The 27,661-nt window shown below is 42.6% G+C and overlaps 1 protein-coding gene across 1 annotated transcript; it reads right to left on the bottom strand.

The window, feature by feature from the left end:
- Nucleotides 1-1,519: 1,519 nt before the first annotated feature.
- Nucleotides 1,520-26,941, bottom strand: tbx15 (T-box transcription factor 15). Its single transcript, XM_053877345.1, has 8 exons — nt 26,634-26,941; nt 21,042-21,249; nt 19,382-19,483; nt 12,248-12,419; nt 8,903-9,070; nt 8,214-8,278; nt 5,405-5,502; nt 1,520-3,051 (listed from the first exon to the last, which is right to left on the bottom strand). The coding sequence occupies exons 1-8, from the start codon at nt 26,821-26,823 to the stop codon at nt 2,228-2,230; spliced, it is 1,827 nt and encodes a 608-aa protein (XP_053733320.1). The 5' UTR covers nt 26,824-26,941; the 3' UTR covers nt 1,520-2,227.
- Between the last annotated feature and the right edge of the window lie 720 nt (nt 26,942-27,661).

Below are 27,661 nucleotides of genomic sequence, written 5' to 3'. Positions count from 1 at the left end.
GCTGTCACGTCACTGGTGCAACTTCCTTTTTGCCATGAGCCAATTCTTGTCTCGTGGAAGTTGCTTTGTTCATTTGACTGTACGCTGTGGTTTTGTAAAGTCACGGGAGATGAGGTCCGTGACACTGGTGTGCACTGTCCCTGCACTTCCATGGCTGTAGCACTGACCATGCAAATTTAGAAGTGTGCTTTTTTAACAAGATTCAGATGGCAAACAACGCAAAAAGGGTATCGGAATGTCAGCTACCGATCAGAGATCAAAGATGAAAATTCATCTTCAAATGTGTCATTTGACACATATAAAGAAGTTGGAAATACTTGCACATTTTTACTCCTAATGCTTGAAGTAGCGTCTATTTTCACATGGACTTTTTCATCCCTCAGTGACACTAAAGGCCAGGGGGGTCTAAAACTGATCCACAAAGGGGTTTGGGGTTTGCTTTACGCTTTCAATTCACAGTTCACCTACTGCCACATTTTTTACGCATCACACGAGTGAAAGACAGAGGTTGGGGTCAGAGTTAAGCTGTGTGGTGGCCCTCTTTTAACTCTGAATAATAACTTGGTGTACATATATATATATATACACATACATACATACATACGTATGAATGATCACGCTCTAGCCACATCAGGTGCTATATATACCAAGTAGCATCCAAGATGAATCTGCAACCAGAGCTCCTGGTCCTCCCTTTATGGAATGTCATGCGGAGACACCTTGGGAGTGAAAATGTGTGGGGCTATATATTGACAAATGCATTTGACTGATATAGTGCCATGAGGATTTATAATTTAAACAATGGACAGCTGGGCTCACTGCAACTCTCTGGGGTGAGAATGTGTTGCAGCAACAGTACTGAGCCTCTTGTGGGTTCTATAGTTATAGTTATAGTTATAGTTCTATGTTACACGAACTACAACCACACTGACTCCAACTCAACATTCTCCTTCAGTTTGGTCATCGAGAATTGCCAGAAACAGAAGCTCCTCCACGTCGTCAGTTCAGAAAAACGCTTCCCATTTTCCTATTTCTTTTTCCTGTTATTGTTCCGTTGAAACCACTTCTGCTGTGTTTGGGCTCAGTTTTGGTGGCCACCGCCGCCTTGAACAGTTTTGTTTGGACCTGAATTTCTGGAGTGAACTCCAGGTCCACAAAAAAAACCTACTGAATAGAAGATAAATCATTTTGACTTGTAGTTGTTTCCACCTCCTGGTCGACTGGCGCTCCTCTGTCGAGTGCCTCTAGCTGTGGCTACCTGACTGGCATATCAATTTCAGGCAAGTTCCTCAGCCAGACTGTCGCCTCAGCCACTGTGGAATCTTGTTCTCCAGTCAGTTGTTGTCCAGTCTTCATAATTCCTATAATGCCACCATTACACTTTTCCACACTCAGCTGCTTGTCAAGAATTAAATTGAAGTCAAAATTGGAATATGAATTAAAACCTTTATTGAGTCTTTTACGTGCTTGGCACCTTTATTTACATTTTTTAAATGCATCGAAAATGTATTCCCCTTATTCACGCACATCCAAACATATTGGCCTGTAAAATGTTTCGTTACTCAGCACTTAAATACAATTGTCTACAACACACCAAAACTTGTAGTACTTTGCTATTGCTTACTTAAAATTTTCACACAACCTTTAAGCTTATGCTATGTATTGCATTCTCCATCTTAAACATATATATATATTTATATAGGCTTGAAAACGTTATCCACTCAAAAATAGTGACACCAATTCCGCAAAGTAAAAATGGCTGGCTGGTGATGATGATGGTGATGATGAAGAAAGTTCCTGAGCTCTCCCGCAGAATGACGTACCCAGTTTGCAAATCTGACCGCCGGTGATGCGGTTGCCCCTCCTGTACCGACGAAAGTGTTCGTACCAACATGGCCGACATGAAGAGACCGTTCAGTTGAATGTAAATAGTGTCCACAAAAATCCTCTGTACTATTGCACCTTAAAACACTGATCAGAGTACGGTGATGTTTCTGAGCCGAACTTGGTTGTCTGTCAGTCCACCTTAAAAGGTCTTTGTCCCGTTTATAAAAAGAAAAGTCCCTTTGAAATGTGTCCTTAAGTGTTCTCCAGCATGAGATGATGTTTGTTTGCAGCTTGAAACTGGTTAAGAGACAACACCACAGATGACCCATGGCGGGTTCACAGATCACAGATTTGCTTTTCAGCAAGAAGACTTGAGCCATGACGTGGTCGCTCCAGTGCTCTATACCATGTGCATGGACATCTGAGAGGCCGAGCCATACTGGCGCCCGTCACAAGAGCTGCTGCCCTGCTGTCCGCCACTGCCGTTGCCGATCATGTGCATCGTGTCCATGCTGCCGTTGGACAAGTACTGGCGGTCGGGGAAACCTGCGGGGGAGGAGGAGCAAAGCAGTCCTCCTTGGGGCTTCTCCGGGCTTGTGGCCAGACGCGGAGAGGTGGGGAAGTTGTAGCCATAAAGGTTGTAGGGGTTGTGCAGGGAGAAAGCGTTGTAGGAGCCCTGCTGCACGTGATGGTGGCTCCCGCTGAACATGTGAGCTGAGGAAGGGGAGGAGCCAGATGAGGAGGAGGAAGCGGAGGTGGAGCTGCCCCCTGCCTGCATCATGTACTGAAGCTGAGACGCCGGGAAGGTGCCCAGTTGACCGCCGTAGGCCTCCATTTTGCCACCAGTTGCACCGCCACCGCCGCCGCCAGTCAGAGCGCCGTGAGTGTTGCCCTGCATGCCGGCGGCTATCAAGGAGGAAGTCCTTTGCGGAAGGAAGGATTCCGAGGGCTGAGCGGAAGCACTTCCTGCCGCCTGCAGGCGGCCATAGGAGCTGTCTGCCAAGCTGCTGTAGCCCTGCAGGGCCGCCATGTTGCTGCGGGCGCAGGCCGGATACTCGGAGAGGCCGAGGTTGCAAAGCTGGCTCTCCCTGCAGCCCACATTGAAGGTGTTGGGGGCCAAGTGGAAGGTGGGAGGGGAGCAGGAGGGGGACAGGAGGTGAGCTGCTCCAGATGGTGACGGTGTGCCGGTGCTGGAGGCAGTGGGAGAAGTCCCTGTGCTTCCACCTGGAAAGCAACAAAGTCAAATGTACCGGGCACCGAGTTTCATACATGATCCCACTATAAGAGAATGTCCCGCCCACAAAAGGCCTTGCATCCTTGAAGGGAAACGTCATCTTTTTCTTTCTACCGCTTTCTAAATTTGATTGGAAAGGAAAGTGACACGACTCCCTGTACACACTCCTCTGACCTCGACCTCGGAGCTCCGGAGAGCCCTTCCTGTGGGGAAGTATTAGTGTGAGTTTCTCAGTGCCAGACATGGACTTCCTTTCTAATCTGTTGCACCGCAGGAGAAACAGCAGTCTGCCACATCTGGCTGCAACAGTAAAAATTACCCGCGCAGACAATTCCGTCAGCGTATTGAATGTAGCTCGGCGTCTTCGCGGCAGGGGTGATCATTCCGCGCCGTACTCCAAGTGCTGGACTATATAGTCTGCTGTTATTTTGGTGAGAGGTGGAATCTTTGTTTTGAACCATACGTTTTCATCGCATCCTTCCATCAAGAAGATTGTCAGTGATTCATGGATCGCAGTACAAGGACAGTCAGGGGTGTATTCCCTTCAGCCTCAAGCCCTATAAAGAGACATGATAGCTGTGGAATACCTAGTCCTCTATTAATGGGACTTTGGCTGCGGTTCCTGCAGCTCCAAAGTGAAGAGCAGGCATAACTAAACAATCCCTGAGCTGCTTGGCTGCAAGTCTGGTTTTGCACCATATGCCTTGAATATTCCAGAAAGCAGGGAGACTTTCATAGAGAAAACAAATACATATTCTTGGAGAGGGGGAAAAAAGTGGACATATAAGAGGAGAAGTGAAAAGGATGATAGTGATGTCATGTTTTTTCTCTGGTCAGAGAGGACTCCAAGTTTTTCAGCGCAGCGGGGGAATAGCTGATTACTGGAGGGGGAGGCGCACACACACACAGACGCGCGTCCACCCCAGTGTCCGCTCGGGGTGACTCAGGGTTCACTGACACCTCAAGGATCTTCATTAGATCACTTTGGAGGAATTAAATGATAATAAACACATGTTCACAGGCGAACATAAACATGGGGCGTCGCGTCGCGGTGAGCCCTGGAGCTAACACAAAGCGGCTGAGTGAGCAACAGCGTGGCTTTCAAGAGGCTGGGCCCGAGATGCAATCATGTGTTCGATGACTTCAGAGTTCAGAAGGGAACTCGCCAATGAGGGAGATAAATGAGCAACTAGTCAAGGATGACTGCAGACTGTGGCGAGCGAGGACGAGGAGTTCAACCCAGGACAGTGGGAAGAGTGTAAATAATGGTATGTTTTTACCTACTGGACTAAAGGCAGTTGTAATTCTGTGAGCAGCAACACTAAGTCGCACTATTTATAGGCCGGTTCACTGTTTCTATATGGCGATGACCTATGAATGGATGTGGATACTGGCAACGGAAGTATTGCAGGGCTACCTATAAAAGATCGCACCTTCTATCAGCAAAAAGTAACACTGACAGATGAAGGAAGGATCCCATACCTCAGGTCACACTTAAACTATGCAACTGATACGTAGTGATGTTTCAGAGTTTCAAGTTTCTTTTATCGGCAGTACCAGTTCAACTGGGAGTCGAACTTGCTCTTGCTTTGAGACAAAGAAGTATTTTTATGCGCCATTTGCCAATGCATTTCTTGTTCCTCTAAATACAGTTAAATACAGTTGTAAGTACCTTGTTATAAATTGCCTTTTTTCTTATTCATCTGGTCCAAAGTTTTATTTTGATTTATATTCAAATATAATGTGTAAATGCATAAAATGTATAGGTTTCATGACATACTGCATTTTCACTCCTTAATATCCTTACTTACATTTACTGCTTTTAGGTGTATCCGTTGCCGTTACTGAATTAAATATTTGGGATTATTTCTCTTCTGTCATGTTTCAATGTTTTCTTTCTTTTGGCAAAATGGGTTTGTAATGTGTCTCTTTAGGAAATGTAATTACCCCCATAAGGTCTTGTGGAAACTGAGGTGCCTTGTCGTAGGTTTGGCATAGAAGGGATTTGGGGAGGACTTGACAAACCTTACACACACCGTCATTGTTGAATGACTTCCTAACATATATTACGGTGACATGTCATCTTGATAACACTGCAGACAATAGAGTAAGATGGCGGAAGAGGCGGACTCATAAAGCCATCTGCACTTAACACTGAAATTTCAACCACTCTGAAGGCTAATGAACGTTGCTATCAGAATCTGGAGCAGTTGAAGATGTGAGCCGTCACTGGCTCCACCTTCTCTCCCTCTTGTCCTCCCTATCTTGCTCCAACTGCAGCTATGAATGATGGGTACAGAACTATAAAGATGAGTAAACCAGTGTAGACAACTAATGCCACACCTTGCTGCTTCTGCATGTTGGTGAAGTCTTCAAACGTGAGCGTCCTCACAGGTGGTCTCCAGAAAGCGTAGGTCTCCATGATCGCCTCCAGGCCAGTCCTGATGATCGGATAAACCGGAGAGAAGAAGAAGAAGAAGAAAAATGCTTGAAAGGAGGAAAATATCTGACAGGCACAGTCATGGTCGTGAACATTTTGAAGCGTTTGGGAGTCGAGAGAGCGTCGTCCAAGAGACATTCTGGCGGGAAGCTCATGTCCATTTGAGCGGCTTTTATGCACTGACTGAAAAACACGCAGGAGAGCAAGACAGAAAGAGTCGTGTCAGAAGGAAATGGATACCATTCAAATGGGCAGCGCTGAGCAGTGCACATAAATCTTTCTGGCATTTCATCTTGAATCAGTTCCTGTATGAATTACATCATTGTGCAGTGTTCCGCCTCGCGCCGGAGAAGCCATGTCAACCGCACATGACTCTATTTTTGGGACCTTTATTCAGTGGCCCTGGCAGCTCATTAGAGAGCTCTGCTAATTGGCCTTCGCATCCATAACGTCAGAGCAGCTGACTCGACTATAACCTCAGCGTGTTCCATGTAAAGACCAAAGCACAATACTGGAGTAAAGAAAGTCAATTCTGCGTTGAACAAAATTTAAGTGGCATTTAAAATCCTCCTGTCCTAACCACACTGAGGATTTAATGTGGCTCCTTAGGAAATGTTATTGCCCAGCCGTGTTTTGTTTGGCTCAATGTTTATGGATATGGACTCAAACAGCAAGCCATTATCACAGCCTCTGAACTAAGTCATATTCTCTCCCAGAAACCATGTGCACCCGCCATCTTTGGGTTCGAAAAGATATCATTGAGCATCATTTTCAGATGATGGAAAGACAGAAAAGAAAGACTGAAATATAAAGCAGGGCGAGCTCACTTGGATGACTCGTATGAACTGTTGACACACACCTATGTTTACAGTACATCAATGATATGAAGATCTGTCACTAATCATAGTGCCGTAGTCATATCAACAAACACGACTAGAAGATTAATGTTGTCTTTACTAATATTTATATGGATGCTGTTATTCATACCAACACATCATGAAGAGCAGCTTAGAATGTATAGATGTATGTATGTTTCCAGGCAGCGGTAGGCAAAGTGCAGCTGGGGCCTTGAGGTCAGTGCAAAAGCATTTTTTTTTTTTTATACATCATTTAAATTCTGAATATGACTTTTAGGTTATCTTAGGTATTTAGGTTCTCCCTTCTACATTTTTTTTTTAAATAAACGATACCCTGAATAAAAGGGCACCCAGCGTTCTGTTATGAAGATATTGCAATATCTATGATTTATGTTGAAAATATTTTTTAAAAAGTGCATATAAAATAAAATAAAATGTAATTTTAAAAAAATCAATCAATAAAAATCAAGTACCTGAATGTTTGGTTCAACTACACTTCCCCTTATTTACACTGCGTAAATAAGAATATTTAAGTTATAAGTTACATTTAAGATGATTTTTCTCCTGTCTGTCAGCTGGACGGCCCCTCACCACAGGCACAGTATATAGTTTGAGCGGGCATCATGGAAAACCTAGGTCTTGATTGATATTGGGGTCCTCAAAGCAACATATCTACGAGGAAAGAAGAGTCTAAACAGAAGACACCAGTCTTCCTTTTAATCATAGGAGGCTAATTTCATGGAGGCGACTCCACAACAACTTCCATCTGCATGAGTTTTCTGAGCCACCCACCGCCGAAGCCTAAACACTCTTTGGGTCACAACAGACATTTTGGGACGTTTTGAATTAAAAGTGAATTTGATGTTGAGCCAGCTATTTGTACTTAAAGCTCTTGCAGGCCACATAAAATGTCTTTGTGGGCCAAATGTGGCCCTTGAGTTGGTGACGTGCGGCGCGATCACGCAACAACTCTTCCTGAATATAAAGCAGATGAGATAGTGATGAATTGACATTATTGCCTCTCTTTCATTCCAACCATGGTTTCTCACTCGGAGACTCAAAGTCAAAGAAGAGAGAAGCCTCATGTATCTGTGTGCCACTAATGTGGAACAGATGAAGGGGATGATTTTAATCCTGGGGTGGTCCGTCCCCATGTTTTCTAGTTCCTTCACCGTGGAAAAAGGACATTTTGAGAGGGAGATTAGATGAGTCACGCTGCCAGGGGGCCAATCCCGGGGCCCATCTGGCCTGACATCAGGTACGGTGGCAGCAGCTGATGCAACAGCTGACAGAGCAGCGGAGGCTTGTGTTTCCAGTCACACATTTCTGACATTTTGTTGCCGTGGTATGCTGTTGAAGATGTGTCCAAAGGAAACATGTAATCGTCCTAAAATGATTTATGATGCATGGCGGTGTAATGTGTGTGGAATGAGCGACTGTGTGTTAATAATCTAGTGAATGTTGTCTGTTTGAATAGTGAACATGAAGGCAGGCTTCAGGTTTCTCTATGCTGCTGATGTTATCATGAAGATGACGCGTGAAAAGCCCATTTCGAGTCAGCAGTTGGCACTGCAGTATTTCTCACTATATATTAATACTAAGAAAAAACAGTGCTGCATATTCTGTGTCATATTACACAGCTCGAGAATCATAAGGAGGCACAAATAAAAGGCAAGCTGGATTAGCAACAGTCCAACTGGCTATATGACTCAAAGCTCAGATCTACTGGCAAAGAACAGAGCAGCTGCTTTTATACAGCACCACACACGACAGCCAGTCTTATCCAGACAGCAATGTTTTGTTGCTTTTGCAGGAGAAGTATTGCCGATCCACAACAGCAGTGACGATGACTCACCTGTTTCTACCAGAGTCCCGGAATCCTTTTGCAAAAGGGTTTCTGTCAATCTTTAGTCTTGTGATCTGAAACAAAGCAGAACATTATTACTGTTATACCTCTTTTTAAAATTTAAACTACATTATGAAAGTGTTTTTTGTTCTTATTCTTATTATTATAATTTATATGCATTTAACAATGCCATTTAGTGCATTTACATTTACTTATTTATTTATTTATTTTATAAATAAATGATAAATTATAGGCCAAAATGCTGCTAACGCATGCAAAAATAAGTAAGTGTATATGTTGATATATGTTCCCGGTTCAGCCTTGTCAGCCTGTCATTTGTATAACCCCTAAAAATATCATAAATATGAAAAGAAGAACATTGGCTCCTTCCTCTTCTCACACCTGTCACTACAGACCCCAATGATGTGGAAATTGCTGTTCTCTACATTTCAGATTGCATTGTTGCTCATGAATATGCATCTACAACAATGAAATACTTATAGTGTCATGTTTTTAACTTGGAATTGCTGGCCAACAATGTTAGCCCTACACTACCATTCATCGCGTGTCCATAGAGTGTATGGGGACATCAAAAGTTTAATAAGTTTGGATACATGGGGAGAAGATGCTCAAAAAGTATTTAAGCAATCTCTTGCCATAATAATGGAAATGCCAATGCGAAAGATTTCAGGTCTCACCTGTTGGTTCTGATAGGCTGTGACGGTGGTGAAGACGGTCTCGGGGAAGCTGAAGGTCTTCACCCCCTCCCCAGTGGGCACAGGCTTGTTAGGTGACAGTTCACTGCTGAAGTCTTTCCTGATGACATGAACACGAGGTTGATACTTGTGCATGGAGTGGAGGATGATCTGTAAATGGAGGAGAGGGATTTATATATTAAAATTCAAGCTCTATTGTATATTACAAATATACTGAGGTGCAGTTTGTTTTAATAGGGACCGTCCATCGCAGTACATCTGCTGGTCACATGAGCTGGACTGCAGTAAAATAGCTAAAAATGCAGGGATGTCTGAGGTGTGAATCAGGGGCCAATTGTGGCTCTTGATCAGAGTTGAAGTAGCAGATGAAAAAAATAGTATCCACCACTGTTTAGTTTTGGTTGCAGCACCGACAACCTTCGAAAACAGAGCAGCAACTTGTCAATGATAGAGGTCACCTGACGATTTTTCCCTGCCACTCGGCACAATCCTTATTGCTCTGAATTCATCACAACAACAATGGAGGAAAGAAGACTCAGACGCAGACTCCACGACGGCACACAAGCTTCTCCTCCATAATCTGCTTCGTCCAGTGATTGTCAGACACACGGACACAGTGCATACAGTGAATACTACACCCCACCAGCTAAACACCCAATATATCTGCACTGCACTTTGATGCCACATGCAACAACACCAAAGTCTATGTGAGGCACTGACGCAGTATAGACAAGTAGAGCATTGTCTCGCATCCAGTCATTCTCACTGTTTCCGAATAAGGATGGGAGCTTCATTTGTGTGACACTGTTGCGACTTCAACTTTCATGCGATGTCAAAAACAAAGTTGTGCTATCACTTGCTGAGCTAACTACCATGTACAAGCAACTTTACCACTCTGTAGCATGAAAAAGACTTTTTCTTTTGGTCACTGACACTTTCAGATAACCGCGCTTCACTTTTGAACGTCTGCGGAAACGTCCCTTCCCAAAGCTCCTCCTCCTAGCCAAAGGGCAGTAGAGCACCAAGTGGAAACTAACACAGTGTAATGACGCGGGCAAGAGGACTGAGGATTATTTCACAGCGGAGTTGAGGCGTCAGACAGGGCCGGTTTGGTTTAGCCTTAGGGCCGGAGTCTGCTCTTCATTAATCTGAGGGTGAGAAAACCTCCCTGGAGCCGAAACTCCCCCTCACACAACACACTATAGCAGAGGGGGTCACTTCAAAACAAGGCCGTGGGCGGAGGGGCCCTGAAATGCTGCGTCTAATCACTCGCACACTGATACAAACATTCACACATACAGTGTCAATCCATGGAAGGAAGAGCCGCTATCTGTTCCCTGAAACACCAGTGACCTTAAATTAACAGATCACATTATGCACTCCAGTACATTCAATACAATGATAGTTCATGATAATTTCACATAATTCTCTTTTTTGTTTTTTGTTTTCATGGAATTTGCCACAGCGGTTCTCAGCTGGTCTCCTTTGGGATCAACTGAAAATATATTTACCCAACACTCAACGACAGCAGGGTTGCGTTGAGCGTCATTTAATCTGAGTAATAAATAGTTATTATACACTGTAACGTGTTGGGATCCATTTCTGGAGGGCATTCCCAGCATGCATTGCTTATGTGTGCCTAGTTTGAACTATCAAAGCATTCTTTAATGACGTAGTCATGTGTAGATGGAAGATAAACAACATTTTATCGCAATGTGATTTCACACTTAGCCACAGAAGTTGAAGTGCGGCTGTATTGTTGCTTCCAGTTAAAAATGCGATTCTTTATAAAAGGTCTTGTATATTTGTTCTGCTGCTGTGATTGATCCACCATGTTTGATCTCACACTCCAAGCGTAGTGCTGTCTAAATATATCACTATTTTACAGCACATAAAAGTGCGAGTCCAATGCACGCCACTCCGTAGTGAGCGGAAAGTCTGAGCTTCTTTGCTCTAGTCTTTGGCTAAGAAAATGGGTGGATGGATGGATTTATGTACTGAGCTCCTTCAGGCGTTTCAGAATAATTTGCAAAAGGATGATTTCATTTTTATATCAAATTGAGTTTCTTTATCAACCATTGGTCCAGGGTTTTTGAGCCATTTTTAAAGCCACAGCACACAAAGCTCACCACCACGAGAACCTAACTGTGCTCAGTCAAAACTGACAGACATAGAAAAAAACACTCAACTATCTTGGAATGCAGAAAATAATTGCAGAAAATTAATTTGTTTAAAAAGGCCTCCACTCCGTCGAATTAGATGGAATTGGATAATTCCTTACAGAACACCAGATGGCCTCTGACAGGTTGAAGCCTCAAGAAACCTTTTTGCATTTGAAACCTTTGCTTGGTTTTTGTCTGACACCTCCACGAATTGGACTAATAAATTAGTTCAGAAACAAAAGAGAAACTCACTTGGTTTTACCATGCTAGAAAGTGTTTATTGTTGTGGCTCGCATTAAGTTTCATTGAGAAAACCATTCTAACAAAAAAGCATGGAAGAAAATCTCAGCTTGATGAAGCAGAGGAAAGTAAATCAAACCACCCGAGAGCCAAAAGGAGACACCGGCGAGAGAGTAAATCAGAAACATTGCGGTGAACTTTAAATTCTAGCCCACTCATGTGGCTGCTGGAGCACTGCAAATCAAATTGGACCGTAAAGTGCTCCAACCCCAGCGCGTTTCATTAAAAGACTCTGCAAAGCAACAGAGGAAATGAACGTTGTATATTGAACCGACAGCAAAACCTTGGATTCCCAGACCTTTAATATGTGTCCATGCGAATCCACAGCCGTATTCATATTCAGAAAGAAGTCTGGGTGAGCCAGACTGAAGAGAGAAAATTGATTCTGACTCATCTGGTGGCTTTCTGACTCTCACATTCCTGCTCGAGAACGCTCTCACAGATCCGACACTGTATCCATTTCTATCGTAAAGATGAGGTTTGCGGCGCAAATAGAACAAATGAATCAAAGCATGAATATTTTACACTCAGCTCTGGCCAGTTTAATGTGGCGCTTCGACTCAAACCACCGACTACAGACGTTGGAGTGCGAGGCTCTTGTGTCGGGGCCAAAACTGTCACTGCCTGTGTCATTTGTCTCTGTCAAAGTCGACCAGAGGCGTTTTTCTTTTGCTGCGTGTGGGTTCTGTTTGGTTAAATATGGTTCCTCAAATTGGGGCGAACAACAAGCGGTTGAACGAGTATGGATTGAGAACTGAGAACCCACAGGCAGAAGATTAACATTTTTGAAGATTAATGACGTTTTATAGCAGATACAAAGCAGGCAAACTTTTACATTTGAGTCATGAAAAAAACTACTACTCACATGACCCTGGTCGTCTAGTTCATTGTTGGTGAGTTTTAACTTGTCGAAGCTGACCACCTGCCTCATCCAGGTGTCTCCTGAGGCCAGGGAGTCCGGGTGGATGTAGACCCGCGGTGGCACGGGAGAGTCTGCGTTTCCTGCAACCATCCACTTGGAGCTGTGATACACATACCTGAGGGAAGAACGTTCGTCTCGTGAGATACAACGCAGCCACACAGTGAAGTAAATGATAACAACAAACCAAACGTTTCAATGGATCAGTCGAAAAACGTGATATTGCCACTATTAAAATGACTGGACTTAAGTTAAATATGACAATGTCTCTAAGAGCAAAGTTTACGGTTTCAGTTCCAGGTTTGTTTCTTTTTAAAATAATTAGATAAAACAAATAAACGGCCGCAACACGTCCATAACTTGCACGTCTAAGCAGAACCAGACAAGAGATGTGAATCCGTGAACACTATTTCTTCTGTAGCTGTATCAGAATTATCAGCCATAATAACAATGCTCAAACTAAGGCCAATAATAAATATTCAGACATCTATCACAGGTGATGAACATACTGCAGAACTGAGCTCATTTGGAAATCTGAGGTCAATGGGTTATGAAGTCTGTTTGGAATTCATTGGGCCTGAAGCGCGCTGCTATTTCACTCTGCTGGAAAACAAGCTCCAAACACTCGCTCGCATTGCCATAACAACGCCTCCCAAAACTCATCTGTTGTTTCTTCATTGCGCCTGAAATTTTCTAACAAGAGCGACATAAAACCCCCATCTGCAGGCACATGCTCAGCGCTGCAGCTTCAATCAACAACAGCCGGGACTCTTGGCCGTGCTCGGCGTACGTGCGCGTGGATGGGGCCGCGGCGAGCGGTAAAACAGCAGTGGAGCAGAGCAAGAAGAAAAGAATGAAACAATATATGAAACAAGGATGGAAATGACGTGAGAAAAAAGTGAAGAGAAAGGGGAGAAACAAGAGCATTGGGTTAGACAAGGATGGTAAAGCGACGTACAGAGTAGTTGAGGAGAGAGAGGGCACAGCTGTTTGCCTTTAGTTCTGGTTGAAAGTGTTTTATCTGCCAAAGTCATCACTCACTCACACACTGAAACAAGGAGCGAGAGCTCATTTGATTCCTTTGTCGTTTTCTCACACACACACACACACTCACACACAAATACACACACACACACACACACACACACACACAGGTCCTATTTATAAGTACATCAAGTACGAGCGAAAATCCATGCGGGCCACAAAACACACTACAAAGCGCTGAAAGTATGCAAGTTTTACAAGAGTGCATAGCTGGCAGGGAGTTTGGTCTGTGTGTTTTTGACTTCACATCTGTAAACAAATGCTCCCTATTAGCAGGCCAGCTGATAATTTCATTGAATCTACAGGGAGTTCTTTGCCCACAAACAAAGAAAAACAATCAATTAAAAGCCCATATAGCTGGGTCCCTTTTCAACAGATTGTACACGAGGACAAAAAAAAGTCAGCGTCTGATTCGAATGACTTCATTTTGAAACACAATGTCTTACGTTATTGGCTTCGTAAATCAAACAAGCCGACATCAGTCACTTCTTTCAACCATTTATTTATTCAGTGTCTTTCTCTTCAGCCCTGATAAAGTTATGGAGCGTATCCTAGCTTTATGAAACTATAGACAGTAGACACCCTGGACAGATCGCAGTCCATCGCAAGGCTCAGATAGATATTCCAACCCCAACTGTCTCACTGTGATGTTGCCCCAGACTCCTGCTCTGCCAGTGAAATACAGTTGGAAACAGTATGGCAGAGCTCATGAGTTTGGGGTAGTAGTAGTTGTAGAAAAACACATTTTGACACATTTTTTCGGAGTTTGAACAAAATTTTTTTTGCTTCGGATTTCGAATGAAAACTCGAACGCCCCTGAAAAAAGCCGGAAAAACCATAGCGTGCGCGGACTGATCAGCTGACCCACGACGCGCTTTGTTATTGTGTATAACGCAGCCTCTGTATGCAGACGTGTCCCGTTAGCTACATTTACTGACTGTTTTTTCTTCATATTGAGGTGTAAAACCTTTCCTGTCTCCACACTGGACCGTGGTAGAGTGTCACAGGGGAGGTGCTCGCTCTCCACCCCTCCGAGGCTGGAGCTCACTCCAGGGTTTGATGTCCTGTTGTGGGCTGGAGCTGGGACAGGGATGAGGCGAGTCTGGGACAGAGCGTGACTTGGTTTATGACTTTGTCACAGCTGCACAGAAGCGCACATTCAGAGCTGGACACGCACCGGGCACCTCTTCACTTCTGGAGAGACGTCACTCACTCGGCAACCCCTCCCACATGCAGCGGCCACACACATAGAGGAACAGCGCACCTGCAGCAGACACTCTACATTCACTCCTACAAAAGTCTATTTTAAGGCTTGGAACACATTATTTCTTTTTCCATTCATTGTAATGGGAAAAATCGATTCAGATTTCGAACAAATCGCTTCTCGAACGGCCGTCTGGAACGGATTGTGGTCGATAACCGAGGTACCACTCTATATGCATCTTAATCTATTAAGATAAATGAGTAAAATAAAAGTGCCCAGATTGAAATGGTAAGTCAAGTATTCACAATACGATTCCTATTTAGAGACTAATTAAAAGAAAGTGAGTTATTTTTTCAACATGAATCTGTTCCTGGTGAATACGTTCTCATTACTGCTCCTTGTGGGTAGGACGTTATTTTCTTACAGACAAGGATAAGTGAGACAGAAGAAGTGTCCGTGATGACAGGACAGACAGAAAAGCATGAGATTGTTAAAAGGCATTGTTAAATATTATGACAACAATATGACTCAATATGACTGATGTGAAGTTTTTGTTTCTTCTTTGGAATATTTCACGCTTGTCAAGTCCAGCTTATCGTTAAAATATTCAACAGAAAGACATGCTAACTCAGCTAGCACTTATTGGTCACCAGCTACACAACGCAAATAATTCTTCCAACAGTTGAAGAACCAATATGATTTAATTTCTTTCATAAAATAGGATGTATACAGTAACCATTTATTTAAAAAAAATACTGTACTTCGATAGCTATTTTGCTAAATGTATGAGACTGCACATATCTGTTTATTATTTACACAATAATAAACTGAAGTAAATTAAAAATGGAATGTTTTTGTTGCAAGCCCATTTACACGTGAACAGTATATACTGTATTATAAATAATTTTGATACAATGACATTTAATTTCACACCACATTAAAAATAAAAATAAATAGTTTACCGGGAAAACAAGAGCTGAATTGGTACAATAGAAAAAAAACTGCTCACAGAAAACCTCCACTACTTGACGTTTTAACTACCACTGAGCGCACACCTACACACCCAGGTCTGACATTTGACCTTACAACACCCTTGCATATGCATACACTTCCACCAAGACAGCCGGACATTTCTGTAATTTCCTGTTTGCAGCGCTGTTTCGGGTTAATGCTTGGCGTCGCAGGGAAAGTGTTGAAGAAGGAGGAAACCTTAGCTCTGACCAGAACTGGAAATCTGATTAGTCCCTTTGCTTTCATCTTTCATAAATCTGCCATCTGGCACCATCACCATCAATAAAGGCCGGACTTTATGTGACACTCTTACAGGACAGACAGCGGATGTGAGGAGGGGTCCACTTCCAGTCCAACACAAACAGCGAACCCAACTGCAGACCTAAAGCTCATCGCTCTTTCCAACAACTACTATGGACACGCCTGTTAAAAATCATTCAAATACTCTCCTCACTATCACTTCTCATTGTGGTTGCAAGGTCAACTGAAGGTCATGTGCAAATACATGGCCAGCAGTTGAATTTAATGAACCCTTAGCATAAAGCATCGTAAATGCCTGCAGATGTGCGTGTGTGTGTTTCTCCATCCTTTTAAAACGCATTATTAGTGCGAGTGTTGTACCTGTGTGAGCGTGTGCAAGGATCTGTGTGTGGAGCCAGACAGTCCTGCCATCATCAGCCTCTGAGCTCGGCACAATCGGAGGGACTGTCCACATAAAAGGGCAGCGCTATATTGAGGTTTAATGAGGCCGGTACCAAAGAGACGTTCCTAAAGAGGCTCGCAGCCCAAAAAAAGCAAGTCCATAGCAATAAAGACCATATTTCCAGACCCCGGTGCTCTGTGAGAGGCAGCAGTGACAGCTCCCAGCTCAGCCTGCAAAGCCCTGTGGTAAATTCCCCAGCCAGGAAGAAAATCCGATTTAAGTTTACAAGATCTTCAGGCCTCAAAAATCCTCCACGATGACTTGGTTCGGGGACAGAGAGGTGGCTGGGCAAGTCGTCTCCCATGGACAACACTCACCCTCCCACCAGCACTCATTCACTGCACATGAAATACAATGGGGGTTTTTTTATCTCAAATGATTCACCCGGTCTATTATAATTATTAAGAAAGACGCGTTTACACCAACATCTGTTAACCTTAAGCTACGGTGTTGTCAATTAAACCACTTAAACCACCAAGAGCCAATGATAACTGGGACAAGAAATGACAGGGCACAAGTCGGACACTGCAGTTCTTGAATCCGCAAGATAGATATCTGGATAGAGAATGAGAGAAGTTGTTACAAATCATAAAATTCAATTTTATTAATTTAAATTTTTCATAGATAAGGCAACCCCCTTCATCCATTTGAACAACATCAAGCTACACATGTTTGCAGGCACGTGCACAGATAGACCCCTAGTGGTTTTTACTGGCATGAGAGTCCATTTTTTTCCTTCATCCTGCTGAAATTCTCATGCCAAAAGTCGCTCTCTTTCTCATCATTGGTGCCCCCGCCCAATAGATTTTGGGAGAATCATTCCCCGACCTGCACCACTGTGATCACCAGCCCCTGCTATGACCCCTCCAGCTCCTCCTCATGCAGTGTTGAATGGCCAAAAGTGTCCAGTAGCAGCCTAGGTGTTTCGGTCACAACACGAGTCTGTAGCGCTTAGATCGCCAACTGCGTCTCATTTTGCAAAAAGGTACGGCACCATCTCCCCTCCTGTTATGTTTCCAGGGGAAAACACAGTGGTCATTCAATCTGAGATTATGCCAGCTAATAGGCACCAATCAAAGGAACAGTTTTGCCCTTGCCCTAATCCCACCCTGGATATCAGCAGAATTTTGAAACCCTAAATGAAACCATGATGTTGAAACCAGGATTGCGGGTTTTACTGTCTTGCAGGGGTCCCACCTACGAAAACATAAATGCCTATTTCTGGCTGCAGTCGGATGAAACAGCTCTTCTGACCCACAGCATTAGACTCTGAGGTAAAAACTGAGCACTTTGAGCAGCCCCCTGACCTTGTTTGGAGCTATGTTAACCACATTAGCATAGCTGAAAGAAACATTGCCACTGCACGATCATTACCAAAATCCGGCTATTACACGTGTATATGACAACACAGCGCTCAGTAAAATAAGCACAACAACTTCCATGACTAATGTCCAGAAGAGGGGTGAAATGCATTGCATTTAAAAGCAACTAGTCAAACTAAAACCAGCAATTCTGTGTTCTGCTTTGACCCCAGTGCCACATCACTGTAATAACAGGCAATGTGGAGTAGACGTGGACAGAAATTCTCAGCAAAGACAGATGAAAGTAGATTTATTTCAGAGGTTTTATTGTATGTCAATATTATTATTATTTTCATGATGGGTGTCCTTTAACTATTTTAGAGTCTTGTAATTGTTTAGCGGCATTAGATTTTAAGTAGCTGTAACTACACTTTGTAAGGACAGCAAAATGAATGTCCACCCACTCAGATTTTCATTCTAAATTGTGTTCCCTAAATTTATTTAATCTTCTGTCTTTTGGCAAATGAGACACCAGTGATATCTTAAATGAGCTCCATGGGACAGCAGGTGTGGTTGTAGTACTCCAGAACTCGTGTGCAAAACTCAGCAAAGACAGCACGAGAAAGTTGGCAGAGTTGGCAGTGGCCATGTAGAGTCTACTGGATCTATATGATAGCCAGGAACATCACCAAAATCCAATTATCAGTTCATAGTCCGACTATAAAAGTCACCTGAAAATGTCACTTAACTGTTGAGAACCTTTTGACTTATGTCGGCAACAAAACTGAACCTGTGTGAAGGTATCTATATACTGCACGGATCAGCCATTGAAGAAATTCCAAAGATCTTATGCAATATATATATTTGGGAATTAAAAGTGAATGTCATCTTCACATAAAATGTGAATTTGAATGACATTTATATGGGAACCGTGTTGAAGCTATAAATCACAATATGTATTTGGCCATGACAGAATAATCCATTAACCTCAAAGGTATCATTGATGAAATTCCTTGAGCTAAAAATTCCAGATGAACAATCTTAAGTGTCCGATTTAAACGTTGAATGGATAGACTTCTGAGTCTTCTAGTAAAACCAGTCATTCTCTGGAGAAATACATGAAAATATTGTTGCTTAATGTGGAAAATAAAAGCCTTTGTATCGCACCTGAAAGCACCCAAAACCCACGTTCACCTTCCAGTTTCTGTCTCTGTCTATACCCAAGATAAAGTTCAGGGTGAGACTGGAACATCTTTCGATCTCCGTCTTGTTTTCCCTCATTAGACGCGAACCTTGAGAGTGATTCTATTAACAGGCCTCTCTGGCTCGGCCAACGGGATGATGAATGCACTTCAATCTCGTCTCTCTGGCTCAGACTTCAGTCGGACGCCGCGCCAGGATATCAGTCCTGCTGCTGATCCAGAGGGATCCATCAGATGCATGTGCCTCTTCTGCACATGGACTCTTAAATAACTGCGTTTCACTCTCGCAATTAACAAAAGGCAGTGGAGTGTAAACATCGACTTATCTGTTGGGAATCTCTCCAGTCCACTTCAAAATTGATTTTTTTTTTTTTTTTTGATCTGGCAACGCTGGGTTTGGGGTTCATTGTAAATTTGAATTCAGTGTCGATTTATAAATCTCCACTTTCTCATAAAAGACCTTCTCCACTTTTATATTTTTGCACTTAACATTTGCCATTGTGATGTAAAGATGAGTCAAAATGCAATGAAAAAAATGATACATAATCGCACAGTTCTTTTGGTCAGAATTGAGCTCCTGGTGACTGTAACATGGCGACTGAGAATGTAATGTACCTGTATCTCTTGTTATCCACTGGCACGATGTCCATGGCAATGTAATACTGCTGATGCGGGTCGAGGCCTGCAATCTTGACCCTCATGGCCGGAAACATCCTCCTGCAGAGAAAACGCCAAATTGGTTGATGTTTCGCTGCTTATCATCCATCGGGTTTTGTTCATTCAAAATGACATTTGTTGACCTTGAATGGGGAACAATCACATCTGTAATTATATTATTATAACCAGTAAATTTTCTGACGCGGTAGAAATACAGAGGAATAAAACATTTTTTTCCTGCAAATGTGTAAAAAACTTTTTTTTTTTATTTTACCTAATTTACTCATTTGCTTATTTTTGCGATATCAGTTTTTAAAGTCATATAATTGACTTTACAAACCATAAATTGCTCGTATAAACAGGTAAATAAATAAACACTGAAAATGCACTCCATTAAAATTACACGTTTTATTTTACATCAGTCAATTGCAATTTAACAAATGGAAAGAAAAACAATTTTAATTACTAAATATTACAAAAATATTAATATTATTTACATAACATGCTAGTTTATATATATATTTTTTTTTTTTTATTTATTTTTTTTTTTTTAAATAGTACATCAATGAATGAATTTGACCTAATGATCATTGGATATGATTTGTTTAAACATTCGTTATGCGATCCTAATTCCTCGATGTATCACTTCAAACGTAGCTTTCTCCCTTTTCATTAAAGAGTCGTAAATCCGGAGCAGCTAACGAGCAAGGAGGGCTGTTTTCTTTCCCCCTCTCTCTCTCTCTCTCTCTCTCTTCAGGATTTATGACCGTATTATGAGCAGTGGGGGCCGTGAAGTACACACGGCGACGGTCCTGGCCTCCACTCCGCTTCAGCGCAAACACGACGGCTGCTTTTATTTATGAGCTGATCAACAACGTACAGCCAATTCATAAAAACGGCCTTAAAGTCGTTCATAACGAGGAGAGGCAGTCAAACACAATGAAAGAGACAAAGCTGTAATTCAAAACAGGCGTGAAATATAGCCCGCCAGGTGAATACAAACGTTTGCAGTAAAACTGCGCGCTTCTTAACGATCTAAAAGTATAAAAGAAAAATGTGTAATTGTTTCACACTTTAACCATAATGATATATGATTTAGACTTTAAAAGATGACTAACATTAAATTACTGAGCTTTATGAGCGCAACAGAACAAAAATTAAGATGCACATTTCTCGTAAAATAAAGCAACTTCATCTTTCTAACGTTAAAAAAAAGTCAACCTAGAGGTGAGCGAGGTTCTTCCTGCGGTGTCGGAAAGGTTCACACGCCTGAATGTGGGGCCGACAAAGAACTTGCAGCGGTGGAATAAATTAGTAGCGGCTGTCCTTGTTCTCAGACACCGAGAACGACCTGCTGCTAAGAAAGCCGTGAACGCACCGCACAGGCGATGTCGCTTTGAGTGCGCATGCGTGTGCGTGAAGCGCTATAGACGTTTTTAAAAGCTATACATTATCAGGGTTGCGTATAAATAGCAACATAAATATTAGGATTATTAAAAGGAAAAAAGACTTACAAAAGCGTCCAAATGGAAAAATATATATTGTTTACGGGCGCAACACCTGAATCGGACCTGGTAGTTGGACATATTAATACTACAATAATGAGTAGGACACCCACCTCCCCGCCTTGGTGATGATCATCTCAGTGCCGATGTCGTGGAAACGCTTCCACAGGTCAGCGCACTGCAGCTCCACCTGGATCTCCTCCATGGAGGCAGGTGGCGAGGGGTCACAGGCGCCGGGGTTCAGGTCGGCAGGCGAGCCGAAGGAGCACGACGTCCTCTCGGCCAGACCTTCTCCGTCCGAGCCGGGACTCGCCTCCGAGTCTGCAGGAGAAATGAAGACAGCTAATGAGACGAGTGGCTGAAGAACGCCCCGAGCTTGACTCAGGAAACTTGGCAGGAGGAGGCAGCGGTCGCCGGCTGACTCCACATCACCTGCACCGTGTTGTGCGGGGGGAACGTTTGGCCCAGTGGAAGCGAGCTCGCCACAGCCCTGGGCGCAAGTCAAAGTTAGAATAAATGCTGCGTAAAGCCTTTGAAATGCGACGGGGGGATTGTGAACATGAAACCGGGCCACACAATGAAGCAGTCCGCTGGGAAGAAAACCGAGTTTCTCTCAAGTGCGCCTCCTGGAACACGTTTTACAGACGCACCATTGGAAGTCATCAACACGGTCACTGTGTTGGGGAGGGTGAAATGTTGGTGGACCCAGACCTACAGGGGAGATTTCCATCTCCATCTGACCTCTTTTTATTGACTCGATATTAAAGCAGCTGATTGATTCTCCTGACGCCTCACATCAGACGAGGAGAACAGTATTTATACTCTTTACGCCATTTGTAATTCAAGATCTCACCTCGCAAATTCTGCCTCCAATTCAGATTACAATAAAGGCTGTTGTACATGATATTATCACTATGCTAAATGTACTTTTTTTTCCTTTCCAAATTCCTTCAGCTGTGTGCCAAGGAAAAGCAGCTCAAAATTAAAGGACTCTTTCACATAAGGACGAGAAAACGAAACACTTTTCCTTTATTTTTTCTCTGATTATTTACTAATATATACCGAACTTGTGCGGTTCCAAGGTGAACACGACACCCGAAACACAGAAATACCTCCCTTTAAGGCAGTTCAATGTAATTCGATTTTCATAAAATAAAAAAAAAAGTATATTTTAAATACGTTTTTCCCTCTTTTTTTTAAGTTGAGACGCAAATTGTTTCGCTCAGAAACGTCTGGATGTTCCATTCGGATATAAAGAAACGTGATAGACGTTTTTTGTTTCGTTTTGTTTTGTTTTGGTTGAGTTTTTGGTTTTTACTACGTTATCTTAATGAGGAAAACATTTGACTCCTTATTAACATCAAAGGACTTGTGCGCAGTCCTCATCTTATTTATGAAAGTATGAAACGATAGATACCATCATTTTGAATACGAATTAAAAAAAGATGGTAGGATTAGATTTTTTTTACAATAATAATAATAATTTTCAGCTATCTGAAATCTTATTTTTACTTTATATATATATATATATATATATATATATATATATATATATATATATATATATATATATATATATATATATATATATATATTTTTTTTTTTTTTTTTTTTTTTTTTTTTTTTTTCATTTGGGATTTTGTGACCTCATTCTTTTACTCGCCTCTGTTATATTCTATAGTAAGCCATATCCTCAAGAAAAAAAGGTGTATTTACATAGTGTTTTTCATGGTGAATTTGGTCCGATTAGAAATATTAACACAGGAGTAATGTTTCACTTAATATTGGCATAATTAACTCATATGACAGACGGCAAATAGCTTTGTGTTGCTTTTATATTTTACCCCCGCGCAAACATAATTTTGTGACTCCAGTTCCACTGGACAATTTCTCAACATGCATTGTTGTGATCGGCAGTCTCACGTTCAAAAATCCTAAATTACATTCTCTGCAACACTGTCTACGTATTTCAGGTAATTTTAAATGATGATTCTTCAAATCAACTTTTAGAAACAATGATGTATAGAAACCCGGCAACTGAGACTTTAACACACCCAAAGACCAACTTGTTTGCTCTTATTTCCCAGAAATGGCTTACGGATGAATATTGAAGCATCAGTGCAACACAGAGTTAAATCTAGTTTAATAAGGTATTATTTATGAAGGCCTTGGCACCATGGAGGTGGACTTGGCGGAGGGCACACAAATATGGTTATGCAAATGCAGAGCGGCTGAGAGACTGGACTCTGTCCGACGATAAACCTAGGTTGCAGGTCTGTGCCAAGCCCACCAGAGACAGGGGGGGTGGGAGGTAGTCAGGAGGCAGGGGCAGGTTTGGAACCTTTCTATTGTCCTTATGGGCAACTGTCAGTGTTGCTCACACATGCAGGTGCTTGCTGGTCGATCAGAAGTCACTGGTTTACTAGTCAATGACTATGTTTCAGGAGGAGTATGAAAATGATTATCTTGTATTTACAGATTTGCACCAAAATTTGGGGAAATTTGAAGTTATTACATTAAGTTTCACAGGAAACCAGCACACAAAGTGTTGATGGAGCAAAGGAACTGTCCTCATTGTTATCCAAAACACACCATGTTGGATAAACAGAATAAATCTGCGAGGGTGTGAAGAATAAAAAAGTTATGTTTTCAAAATATGTTTTAATTTATGGCGCAATACTTCCAACGCAACAGTCGAACAGCCATTAAACCTGATCACCTTGTAGCCTCTCTGATTTAATGAGGAGATAATAGAGAAAGATTAACAAGCTATGTGTTGATATGGATTAAAGTCCATGTCAGTAGACAGAGAGCCGCCGGGGTATTTGCACCCAGCCGACTCCCAGTGAGCGTATCGGCCTCCAGCATCTCGAACTGGATGCTGCAGTGTGAAGAGAAGGTGTCATGAGGCTGCAGACACATTCCAGCCAGCGAGGCAACACATCCAATCATATCGTTTGGCAGGAGCACAGAAATGTCTGCCTTTCCAACCCGGCTTCTCTGTCATCAGCCCTGGAGTACCTGTCCTCATAGCACTCACCGCCACACAAACACTCTTCCAAAAGCAAACACTGCATGTAAGCAGACGAACAACACCTCGCTGTGTGCATGGACTCACACGTGTTGTTGTCACGTCAAACCCACGCCAGCGGATCCCAAATGAAAACAGAGAGGGTTAGATGCTCTGGTCAAGGATTATTCATAAGAAATGTGTAGCGCAGTAATGAGCTAGTCACAAGTCACACTGGGGGCCTGTATTTGTGGTTAAGGGCCCCAATCAGCTAATGCCAGGCCTCATTAAACGGAGGCCAAAACTCTGGGTTGGCTCAAGTGAGGACCACAAATGATGTGTTCTGTGTCAAAATGTGCTCCAAACCAGATCCAGAGAGCAGCATAAGAACTCTAAAATTTGATTTTAACTTAAGTACTCTGAAAGGCACCAATTTTTTGTTCCATTTTCTTAGTCAGTTGTCATTATATAATTATTTATTATAGGTTTTTTCTTCTTCTTTTTTATCCCCCAGGTAAACTTATGGTTCCAAGTTATGGACCGCATGATTGAGGGTGGCTCGGAAAGCAAAACATAAATACTACTGTCTGTCCCTATTTTCCCTGTATACATTCTCCCATGCAATTTTAATGCTCTATTTGTTGGAAAACAAAAGGGCGTTTATGGTTCACTATTTTCTACTGGTTTATTTTTATATTTTATTTACGTTTTTTTTTTATTTTACAAGGTAATAATGTGAAGCACAGTTCGAGTACAATGTTAGTCCGTTATTTTACCTGATCATAAACGCAATGTTATTAATGAGAAAACACACATAGCCACAATATTGACCAGTTAAACATGCCTGGAAGGAAATTTTGTGAATTACACGAATATATTATCGTTTCTATTATATACTGACATTTTATACTGAAAAAATGCACCACCGTGGTCGATGATACTATATAGATATGCGCGCATTTTCATTTCACATTTTCAAAATGCACTCATTTTATTTTATTTAGGTTACTCTCTTAAATCAGTGGAACGAAATAAACCAGGAAAGGATGCGCATCGTTTGGATTATAGTGAATAAAAAAAGGTGTTTCTCCCTCCATTTATAACTGCTCATGTACTAACGACCGTGAAATTAAAAGTAACGTGAACTGAGCACCTGCCTGTCAGACACAGTTCACAGACATTCCTGATGGAAAACGTCTTGGACTTGAAGTGATAAAAAATTGACGCATAATTATACAGTGTTTATTTATATTTGTACATGGAGAATGTTCAGTGCTTCATTTGCGCGTGAAGGCGCACAAACTCCGCCAAAAAAAGCCGCCCACGCGCCTGATTGTAACGTAAATATAATATTTATTATAACAGGTCGTTAAATGGAGCGGCCTTGAGGGTTAAATATAACTGAAATGTGGTTGTGTTTTGTGAGGTCTGTCAAAACGACATCATTATTTGAACGGCTACAGTGCGACTGTTAAACGGCACTTCCCAGTCCCTCCATTCTGCCCTAGTCCGTGTCTTTGAGCCTAATAAACGTGTTATACGACCAGGAAACTTCCAGCCCGGACTGGAGGGCAGTGAAAATATAAAACCAAGCCGTAAAGGATTCCTCAAAACCACATAATCTGACCACAGAGAATCGGTGGACCCGGTCATCCGCCGCTCGACGCGGAGCGCCTGGAGCGGTGACTTCCAGTCCCAGTCCTGATCCAGAGGCGCTGCCAAGAACCTGCCCGCTAATAAGCTGGACCAGAGGGGCACCCAGACCAGGAACTGAACTATTGCTTTAGCTGAGGACATAAAGTACGAGACCAAACCTGGAGGACGGTCATTACAGAGCCGTGAAACCAACACGCATTAGCAACATGAACGCGGGGAACTTTAACGACGCCTAAGCTTTTAATGGCCCGCTATTATATATGAACTTTGGAAACAAACAGGAAAACAAGTCCTTTCCACTCGTCAGCATTTTTTGTTTTTATCTTCACATTTTCATGACATCAATTCTGCGCCAAAAACACAGTTCAAACTTGACCTGTCCAGATGAATAAATCTGTCATTTATATTCAACGGTGATGTAAATGCATTTAAGAACATTATATCAATTTCCTAATTTAATGGAATAAAATAAGTTAATGTTACATTAAATAAATAATAATGGCGGTATTGTTTGCTGATCTGATACATAGAAATGTTATGTCGCAGCATCGTGTCATAATACTGTCCGACTCATTTGAGAATTAAACTAGTTCCATGCGTCAAAACTTGAAATCGGGCATTTTTTCCCGTAACAATGCCACTACATTATATTCTAATATTAATATGTGATCATATTTTTACCTGATTAAAACGTTCATACATGTTCTTTTTTTCGGGTTATTGAGGTATTTGCATTGCATTCAAAGGCAGTCAAAGTTAACTTGACTCCAGTATTGTCTTTTTTTTCTTCTTTCTTTTAATCATATTTATTAAACTAGAAGTCGACAATTCCCGCCACTATAGATACACGATACACGAGAGACATAAGGGCTGGGAATTGAGCGCGCCAGGCGTGTCGTTTCAACGCATTGATCACTTCATTTTAGTCAGGCATATTTGACAGCACCTGTCAGCTGAGCGCCACTTGAATAATTCAACCCAGACGCGTCGAAGTCGCCGCGAGTAAATCAAGTGCGTGGTGATGTGTTTGGGCACTGACCCGGGTCCATGTCCAGACAGTGCGCCGCCGCGTCCTCTCCGTCCGTGCCGAGGCTCTCCATGGACAACTCCAGCTCCTTCTCCTCCCAGCCCCGTAGCTTCCTCTTCTTGTTGGAGCCGATCAGGGCTTCCACGGAAAACGCGTGCGCTCTTGAGCTCAGAGCTGCGGCAGATCGCCTCCTCTCACTCATTGCTCTCTAAATCCACCAACCCCCGCTCCGTCCGTCCAAGCGCACAGCAAGAGTGGACGCGAACTCACCGAGTGTCCAAAAGTAATCCCAACTAGAAGCGCCGTGCGAAGGCGGCCATCCCGTGAACTGACAGCGAGGATGTGGACTTGCGCGAGTCTCCGCGTCTTTCTGTTCCTCAGAGTTGGCTCTGATTGATACCCACTTCTGGAGGAGGATTTTTTTTTTCCACGCTCGATGGGCGTCAACGCTGCGACTCGGTCTCACCACAGTGGCCAATCAGAAGACACGGCAGAGAGTAACGCCAAGGATCTGGACCAATCACAGAAGAGCACCGGAGCACAAACACCTATTTCACAGAAACGCAGGAGACATCAAGTTAGCGCCAGATTATTTCCCAATTTCTCCTTATTCGTGTTTTAAATTGTCACATAGAAGCCAATAAAACGACATGACAAATCATCATCCAACTTTTTTTGTTGACCTTGCGAGGACACACGCGACCCAACTGTTCGATACTCAGGTCTACGCTCAACAACTTCATTGTGTCTCCTGACAGCTGAGGGTCTGCGAAAACAGGTGGACGCTTTTCAGGACATTTTACCGATAATCGGGAGGCCGAACACACGAAGTGACGCTATTTACAGACACAATTTCGCAGTACATCGTTTGGGTAAAATGCGTTTCCCATTTAAATCACAAATAACATTGGCTTAGTTTTATTTTTCCGGCAGCAGACCATGATGTATTTCTTCTGTTTAATATATAACAATAACATGTAAGACCTAAAATGCTACACCGAGACACCGGCGTTAAACCTTCACTTCAACGTGGCGCAACA

Source organism: Synchiropus splendidus, chromosome 10, assembly GCF_027744825.2.
Source record: "Synchiropus splendidus isolate RoL2022-P1 chromosome 10, RoL_Sspl_1.0, whole genome shotgun sequence".
Classification (NCBI taxonomy): Eukaryota; Metazoa; Chordata; class Actinopteri; order Syngnathiformes; family Callionymidae; genus Synchiropus; species Synchiropus splendidus.
The sequence above is the reverse complement of the archived record's forward strand: the minus strand, read 5'-3'. Positions and strand labels throughout refer to the sequence as shown.